Source organism: Prosopis cineraria, unplaced genomic scaffold (assembly GCF_029017545.1).
Source record: "Prosopis cineraria cultivar Desert tree isolate PC_DT_omini unplaced genomic scaffold, ASM2901754v1 PC3, whole genome shotgun sequence".
Taxonomy (NCBI): Eukaryota; Viridiplantae; Streptophyta; class Magnoliopsida; order Fabales; family Fabaceae; genus Prosopis; species Prosopis cineraria.
Window position 1 is genome coordinate 4,845,342 of NW_026555334.1, and position 9,582 is coordinate 4,854,923.

At 32.2% G+C, this 9,582-nt stretch overlaps 2 protein-coding genes across 2 annotated transcripts; both read left to right on the top strand.

Moving 5' to 3' along the window:
- The first annotated feature begins 2,334 nt into the window (after nucleotides 1–2,334).
- Nucleotides 2,335–5,115, top strand: LOC129304926 (uncharacterized). The gene is made up of 2 exons (XM_054944772.1): nucleotides 2,335–3,068; nucleotides 4,498–5,115. Exons 1-2 carry the CDS (start codon nucleotides 2,826–2,828, stop codon nucleotides 4,765–4,767), a joined length of 513 nt encoding a protein of 170 aa, XP_054800747.1. The 5' UTR covers nucleotides 2,335–2,825; the 3' UTR covers nucleotides 4,768–5,115.
- Nucleotides 5,116–7,623: 2,508 nt separating this feature from the next.
- Nucleotides 7,624–9,577, top strand: LOC129306063 (reticulon-like protein B11). The gene is made up of 5 exons (XM_054946398.1): nucleotides 7,624–8,120; nucleotides 8,316–8,496; nucleotides 8,789–8,930; nucleotides 9,021–9,090; nucleotides 9,195–9,577. Exons 1-5 carry the CDS (start codon nucleotides 8,057–8,059, stop codon nucleotides 9,362–9,364), a joined length of 627 nt encoding a protein of 208 aa, XP_054802373.1. The 5' UTR covers nucleotides 7,624–8,056; the 3' UTR covers nucleotides 9,365–9,577.
- The last annotated feature ends 5 nt before the right edge of the window (nucleotides 9,578–9,582 follow it).

The following is a 9,582-nucleotide window of genomic DNA, read 5'->3' on the forward strand; positions in this document are numbered from 1 at the left end:
TTAGTAATTTTATAAATTAATAATATAACAAATCATGATAGATGGATTTGACACTTGTTAGATAATGTATAAGTAAAGTGATGGACTTAACGAATAATACAAGAAAATTAAAATGTAATGTTATTGATTTTATGAATAAAATTAATAATTTAACAAGTTGTGATAAATGAATTCAACACAAATTAAATAATGTATAAGTAACATTATAGACTGGACAAGTAACAAAAAGGAATTAACAAGTAATATTAATAATTTTATATGTAAAATTAATAACCTAACAAGTGATGAATTTAATATATGTTGGATGATGTAAAAGTAATGCCATAATTCATTTTGTTTTCTGAATTTATGGCCTTTGTCTGCTACAGTTTGCCAATGATAATTCATTGCCCCTGTTTACTGTAGTCCCTACTGGCTCGATAGTTTCAGTTCACAGACCGCTTTGTTGGTTCTTCATCTCCTTCAGTTCATGTTCTTCTGTTCTGTAACTGGTAACTTGTATTTTTCCTCACTTACTTTTACGTTCACTTACTTGTTTGTTGATAATCATGCAAGATATCAGCTATTCTCTCTTTTGGTGCAGTCATTCTGGTGTGTTCTTGAACTTCTTCTGACGAGATTTTTAGCATTTTTTTTTTTAATATCATTTCTGCATTCTTTCTTACCAATGTATGGTTATTTAATTATATATGTTATATGATACCTCTACTAACTATTTTTATTATTTCAATATCGTTTTATTCCCTGAAGGATCTTCGTGAGGGCATTGTGTACGATGACACATGAGTATGCCTGGAACGCTTGTTCTGGATATTTGATCTTGGAATTTTTTTTTTTTAATTGCAAAGTCTCTGAACCCTATGTTTGTAATATGGAGGTCGGTGTCACACAATCCTTTGCCTCCATTTGTATCAACAAAGTTATGTTTTTACTTTTCACACATTTGTTGATGTTTAATTATAATAAATTTGTTCTTTGTTCTTTTTTTTTTCTTTTTATAATTTCTGTTAGAGAACTCAAACTGCGTTACTAGTGCAGAGTTAATTTTGCTTACACGTACTCAGTTCTCTTAATTCCTTTATTGATATATAATTAAATTTGCACTCACCTGTCACATTCTGTTTAATTAAGTAAACCATACAGAAAGTTTTCCCCTTACTTTTTATTTTTAATTATATATGATCAATTTATTTTCATGTCAGTATCGATAAAAAGAATTAATAAGGTTACAACAAAAGTAAATTCGTTAGTTACAACTAATGATTTTTATGTTGTTTTAAATTATGGGCACTAACATTATGGACGAATCAAACGAAAGGACAAGGACATACCCACGATAAGCATCCACTAAAATAAGCAAAAATTACATTTGATCTAAAATTACAATTGCCCCTTAAAAACTCAATTATCCCATACTTTCTTTAAAATGATCAAGTATAGATACTTAAAAATATTCTTTACTCTTATATTTATTATAAAAATAAATTTATGATACAAATAGAACTAATATATATTTTTAAACTTTTCATGTAATTTATTTATATATTATTTTAATTAATATTTAGAATTATATTTCTTTAAAAAGATCAAAATTTCTATTTAGCTTAAACATTGCCCCCTTGATAAAATTTTCTGAGTCTGTCACTGCTAAAGAATATGTGAACAACGAAAATTTAGGTATAAAGGCCTGATGTCCTTTTTTCTGAAAACTGTATAGTTCATGAAGAGTTTATACATTATTTCATTTTTGGCTGAAAAAAAAAAATAATTTGCACATACTTTGAGGATAAAGGAGAAGTCTCATTTAACATAGCAACACGGGTATTAGTTTTATTGACAGGTTTGTTACTTTTTTTATATGTTTTTATTTTTTTCATTCAAATATGCTAAGAGAAAACATTTTTTCCTTCATTTTTTTCTTCACTCTATTTTAATTAGGAACAATCACATTCAAGGACCAATAAAAAATATTATTTGTAAACAATAACTAATAATAAGTCTCATTTAAGAAAAAACAAACACAAGTTCTTATTTTAACAATAATATATTTTATGTTGATTCTTATTTATGAATAATTGTCTTCTCCAGAGTTTTGATGTGATTTTTCCTTTTACTTTTTATTATTTTATTTCTCTATCCAAACAAAGCATTAATTCTCACGAGAGAGCAAATGTTATCAATTTTATTTGCAAAATTCAAATCTGGAACTATGCTCACTCAATTCAGTTGTTGTTAATTAAAATACAATTTTTATTTAAACGTTTTTAAGTAACGACCCAATAAGAGTATTAAAACAAGCCATAAACCTAGCTTGATTGGATCAAATCGGTCCAGGCCGAGTTAGACAAAAACGAAACACTGAAATCGGCCTAAGCGAAATGACTGGTGTGGGTTCAATGGATGGCCATGGAACCAGTTGTTTAGGCTTGCGGCCCAATCGATACCCATGGAAGGCTTATTGACGGCGATCGTGTTCCGAAGATCTTTCTCTTCTGTCGCGCTCTCCTCGAAAGCTTCTTCTGGTGTGCATCTCTGTGTGAATGAACAGGAATGTATAGCCCATATAGGGTTTTTATTTCCTGAGCTTTTGAAATTTTTGGTGTTGAATATTTTTGAAGACCGGTAAAGTTACACTGTTTGGGCGTTGGAATTTGATTTGTGGGATCTTTGAAGTTTGAACTTTGTTTGCTCGTCCTCGTCTTATGCCAATACATCGAATTTGGTTACTTGAGTTCGAGTGAGTGAGTGAAGTTTTTAGTTAATCTTTGAACGGAACTTGGGGATTTTCTTGAACTGGAAACTTTAGGTTTTGCAAGAATCCAAATATGTCAACCGGCAAACCCAAAGACGGTGATCTTCAGGTGGTTTCATTGCCAGACAAGTCAAAGCCGCCGCTTCCACCAGGGGCAGCGACATCAAATGCACTTGTGGAATATACTCCTGTTGGTTTCAAGGAGGACGAAGAGGACCTGGAGGTTAAGCTCCGACGGATTATTGATAATGTGCCCGTTCGTGTCAGCAACACGTCTGGTAGTTCTGCTGGTTCCGGCTCCGGTGACTTTCATCAGGTAAAGCTTTCACACACACACACACACACTCACTCTTCTTTCAGTACTCTTTTTTTGTACCCTAGTGGGTTCTGGGGAGGTTAAGTTTGATAATGAGAAAGCATATTAGTGTTAGCACTTGCTCGGAGGAGGTTACACACACACACACACACACTTTCAGTACTCTTTTTTTGTACCCTGGTGGGTTCTGGGGAGGTTAAGTTTGATAATGAGAAAGCATATGAGTGTTAGCACTTGCTCGGAGGAAGTTGAATTAGCATTATAGTGCTGATAATCAGTTAATGTTATCCATCCAGGCTACCATATTTTGTGCTAAAACTTCAGGTTGATGGCATGTATAGCTCATCAAATTCATCAACTAACCTATTAATGATAAACACAAACGGGCATCACGTCATTTATAACATAATGTATCATATAGATCCTCAAAGCCAAAAATACTAAGTGATGCTGTAATTTTATCTGCCATTTGACTCTTTGATGAGGACTGATATGCTGGCGATCAGGTTGATGCACTGGTGGAGCCCAAAATGTAAGGATTTTCAGAAAGACACTGTATATCAGTGGTAGTTTCATGAATTAAAGGTGTATGTTAAAATGTTTGCTGCTTATCTAGTAAATTGAAGAGATTGACCTCATGATTAAGGATCCTTAAGGATGTAATGCTGTTGACGATATTCTAATGTTTGGGGATTAGTTTTCGTAGTCTTTAGCTTTTTACTTCAAAATGTTGTCGAAGAATGATTGACAGAATGAGAAAAATGTGGAGTTCTATGGATAGGTGGGAAGTGGAACTACGTTATAAGATGAACTGACGATAATTATGCTGAATAGAAAAAGTATGTGACCTATATAGTATTTGAATCTAAACTAATTTTGAACAACATTTATAAATTATTGTTTTAGACGATGGTGCTCTGTCTTAGCCAAGGCCTCATGTAAATGAGTTCTTGATTTTCACTAGAAAGGGAGTGCGATTTTGGTGATTCAGCAAGGTCTCTTGGTTTAGATAGCGGAATAAGTGAACAAACGAACGAATGGATAATGACAGAATAAATGAGTGATGGGCCTGGGCTTCTTTATTTCCTACATCTTCTCGATAGAAAGATGTTAAACTACACTATTGTGATTATTTATGTACCACATGAACATTAGGGAAGAGCTATATTGTACAAATTTCCTTGTTTATTATGGGTTCAGTTGTGTCTGGTGCAAGTTTGAGCCCAACAGCTAGTCTTACAAGTCTATACACGGGTCAAATGCATGTCTGATGCAAGTTCAAGCAGTTGCAGTAAATGCTTCATGCGGTATTTCCTTGACAGATTCATGTGGATATAATTTGTCATGTTTCAACTTGTTGGGAAGGTGGGAAGGCAAAAAATATGTTCTGATGTTTTTCCCCTCCTGTCTCAAATTCCTGTTCCAACAGTATCGGCAGATGAGACGCAAAGAGCAAGATAGACTTGCAAGGATGGAAGTTGACTATCAGAAAAGGAAAGAAGTGGCAGAGTTTAATATGAGAAGGGAAGAAAGATTAAAAGCTGCTGAGGAACGAACAGCGAAGAAGCGGTTGAAGCGGCAGAAGAAAAAGCAAAGAAAGAAGGAGAAGAGGAGTAAGTTGAATGCTGGAGAAGAGCAGCAACATAAAGAAGAGTCTTCAGATGATGGGGACTCTGACAATGAAGAGGAGGCAACATAATAAAACAAGCCTTGGCTGTAAGCATAATACTTCTACCTTTTCCATTCATGAGTACACTAATTTGTATGTGTTTGAGGCAATATTTCATGCAGCCAAAAGGTCCTAAATGTGGTTTTGGTTTTGGCAAACGTGTTTTCAAACACATCCTTAGACAGAACATACACAGTCATGGTGCTTGATTGGGCTTTTCAGGTTTTGTATTTGTTTAGTGAGATGCAATCTTTGTAAGATTAATGGATGACCATGGGACTGAGTTTTCTTTTTCCCTACATCTCCCAGTTCTCTAGAACAATGACTGCCTCGTGTTCGATTCACTCAAAGTATAAAATGTGGAAAGAAATTTTCAAATCACAATGGTTGATGATGATTCAAGTCAAAGCACAGTTTTTAAACATATTTTGCATTAAAAAGAAAAAAATGAAAAGATCCTAAATGCTATCAACACTCCCAATATGAAGAAGCAGATTACTTCTATGATCTTTTTTTTATTTGACAAGGGGACATTTGTAGAGCACAATAGACTTCCCCCCCCCCCCCGGGTTGTGTTTGCTTTCAATATAAATCCAATATAGGCTTAAGGGGACATTTGTCTAAATTTAAGTTGATTGATTTTGATCTTATTTCATTTTAATAATTTAATATAGATAATCATCTCTTAATTAAGCAGAGGCAATTGTTAATGCTCTAGTGTCATTTACATGGTTGGGTAATTGTTAAAAAAAAAAAAAAAACACACACACACACACACAATCGTTGGAGACTAACCAATCTTTCGTGATTGGGTAATTGTTACTTGGTTGAGAAACTAAAGAGTAAGATCAAATATAGTATTCCATCCTTGTCACAATTTTGATCTTCACCAACTCTTTGGGTTGTACAGATAAAAGAGAAATAGATGGAGTGAGTAAAAATGAGTTAGGCCTAATGAGTTAGATTACCAACCTTTAAAAAAAGGTGACATTTCAACCCATTTAAAGAAGAGTTGATAGAACCTGCCCCAGCCTTGTCCAAAAAGCAAGTTGACTGCTTTTCTTGAAAATATTTTTTTGTTTTAAATTAATTTTAATAAAAAGAACATTTTACTTTATATATTTTCTCAATAGCCTTTATTCTATGTTAGGAGTCTAGTTCCAGCCAATGTTAATTTCTCCATCCTGTCTCCCTCGGCTTTTGTTATGACTAAACCTATTATTTCTTAATCCTTTTTATCGTGCTAATTTATAATGATATTTATCAAAAAGAGAGTTTGCTTCCATTATTGAATTTTTATTTTCAAATTGATAGCATAATTATGAAAAAAATAGATTAAATGCCTATATTTTTAAGTCTTGAGGCTAATGAATCGTGTAACTTTATGATAATATCGAAACAATTTGAATTTAATTTACAAATGTTCATGAGACAGTTTGAAAGATTTGAAAACGTTAAAAAAAAAAAAAGAGTTGGCCGGCTGGTCTTCAATCAACCTAGGCTGAGGGGTAATTTGGAAAATTTCCAACCCTCCAAGAAGCCGCCCAGCCTGACTTTGCAACTTGCATTAGGATAGCCTGTCTTCTCATCTCAACTCACCCAAACTATACAATTGGAAAATATTCACTTTGATTTACTTCTAATTAGGATTAGGATCCTTTTCGATCTTCGACAAATAAAATGAAATTATTAAATGGGGGAAGTGGGATCTCAATAGAAAGTAAAAAGAAAATAAAGCTTGTTTACCAAATAGAAAATAAAGCTCAACTTGACCTTTTTTTATTCGTAAAAATTGACCCTTTTTTTACCTGTAAATGCTCAACTTGACTTGAATCCTAAGATCATGCTCAAATAAGTTTACATATTGAAAATTTAATTTGTGAACATAATTTATTACTTTTATCCAAAAGGAGAAAACTTAAAAAAAGTTACCTGTATGTGATACGAAGACATAGGTATGTGATATGAAGTTTAAGAAGATTATTCAAATACTGGCAAAAAAAAAAAGATTATCCAAATAAAAATATGATTTAATATTTTAGCGTGACAAAGATATAATTCTTCTATGCTATTAATGAAATGAAATGATTCACTAAATAATAATAATAAAATTACTTATATAAATTTTAAAATTTAAAGAATTTAATTTCAAATGTGAATGTAATTCCTGGGTAAAAAAATTTAAATGCAAAAAAAAACAATTCCCTATTCTTAATGTAAGACCATATTTTGAAAAATTTTGTATTTTTAATATAAGGAAAACTTAAAATAATTAATATTTTTTCAATTTTATTCTTGTTTATTAATTATCTTTTGAATTTTTAGGTAACAATTTATTATAGTTAATAATTTCAGAAAAGGTGATATTAAAAAGTTACATATTTTTTAAATAATTTTAAAGAGATAACTATTATTTGGTTGGTAAGAACGGATACAATTTTTTTTTAAAAGAATGGGCACATTATTTTTTAAATTTTAAATCAAATAGCACTATAAATCTTAAACTTATTTATTATATAAATTATTTTTTTAATAAAAATTAATTTTAATTATTAGTTGATCAGAAAATAATATAAAATAATCTCAAAAAATTGTAAAAATAATCAAAAAATTATAATAAACTTTTAAAGTCATTTTTTAATCAAACAACTATATAAATTAATTTTTATTAACGAAAGGAATTAAATTCTATAGTTTTTAAAAGTTAAAAAAATAATTTATATTACAAATAAGTTCAGAATATATGACATGAAATTGTGATTCTACCTAAAATTTTGAAATAATTTTTATTGGTCTTTTTTTATTTAATACACTGAACCATCATTTTTTGATAAAAAAAACTATCGTTGCTTCCAGAATACTTCACTAGATTTTCAAGCATGACTACGTTCGGCATCATGAGTCTTGCAAGCTCCACTTGCTTTCTCCGGAAAAGCATCATCACGTTACTGTGATTCATACATTTCAACAAGAGCAATTGCCAATGGTATGACACCACTAGAAGAATCAATTTCGCTAGGAGATGATTGTAGAAACTAGAAAGAGCCTTTTCTGTCATGTTATAGCTTTTGCTCGTCTCAGATTGTCCTTAGTGCAGAGCAGTAGGGTGAATCTACATTAACTTCATCACTTTTCTGATTCAGATCACGACACTGCAACTTCCAAAGTCTCTGACAGGAATCGTTGGCTTGTTCAATTTCTTTTTCCTGAAATGTTAAAAGCCATCAGTTATATTTAGTTGTCTGCACTGTCTCTTTGAACTTTTCGCATTCGTTTTTGTTCCCTCCGTCTTCTGCTGAAGCCCTAATTTCTAATTGCAATGGAAGAAGAACCTAAACTTCATCGCCGGATATCCGTTCATCAGGCTCTCGGCGGCGGCCTAGGTATGATCCTGTGAGGCTATTCATGAAACGAATCTTGGTCTTTGATGGATACATCAGCGTGATTGATACTTTAACTTTGTTTGCAATGGATTTCTTTCAGTTAGATTTTGTTCAATGTTATTGTTTTCATTTCTTAGGAGTTGATCGAGATGAGTTGATTAGTTTTCTTTTTCCCTCTTTTTTTTATCATGGTAGCTGCTGATGTGTTGCTCTGGAGAAAATGGTATGGAGGGGTTGTGGTACTGGTTTCAGAGACGATATTGTGGTTGGTATTTGAACGAGCTGGATATAATTTGATTTCATTTGTGGCCAACGTTCTATTGCTGCTTGTTGTGTTTCTCTTTTTCTGGGCCAAAGCTGCTTCCCTTCTCAACAGGTTTTTCTTATCCCTGTAATTCATAATCTTCATATTCTAGTATTTGGTAATTCACTTTTCTGGATCAATATGAACTAGTTGTAGTATCATCGATGAGCGAGATTATTGTGGAGATATTTAAAATGTTTAAGGATTTTTTTGTTCGTTAGAAGAGAATGTCTATGAAAAACATGTATATTGATGCTCTCTTAACTGGAAGCATAGTTAAGTCCGTGGAAAAATGCATGAGAAAAAGTTTATTGGTCCTTTTAGGCTTTACTTTCTTAGATTGATACTGTTCTATGTTATACAGATCACTCCCCCCTCTTCCTGATCTCATAATCTCGGAGGAGTCTATTTGCAATGCTGCTGATATACTGCAAATTTGGATCAATCGTGCAATGTATATTGCCCATGACATAGCAATTGAGAGAAATTTGGTGCTTTCCATTCAGGTCTTGTGCCGATTTTTTAACATCATTTTTCGTGTCAAATGATTTAGACTTTAATGCCGACATTTCTTTGATGCAAATTTGGGGAATCAGGTTGCTGCTGTATTTTTGGTTATATCGGTCATTGGTAGTCTGTTCAACTTTCTAACTCTGATCTATCTTGGTAAGTTCTCTGTTTCTTTAGTTTCTACACACATTACTTTTTTTATTTTTTATTTTTTGTCAATATTAAGTTTCTCATAACATTCCATATAATCTTCTTGATAGGTGTTCTGCTTAGTCTGTCGGTTCCTCTTTTGTATGACAAGTATCAAGACCGAATTGATAATAAGATGTATACAATGCATCAGATTATTCAAACACAGTATAGGAAGTTTGAAAACAATGTTTTAAGGAACATTCCAATACCTTCAAACAAAGCAAAGAAGATGGAATAGGTAAGCATGCACCATCAACATGTGTGCGCATACTGGTATGTGTCTATGGTGCTTAGATATTTCATGTATGTGTCCTTGCAAGTAATTTGTTTTTTAATACAATGTTTATATGAGTTAGAATGTGGCACTGTCTACCAAATTCTAATGTAGTTCTGCATTCAGCATTAGATAAGAGCTTTTGGGGTTGAAAGGATAGGGACCGACCAATTTTCTCTTTT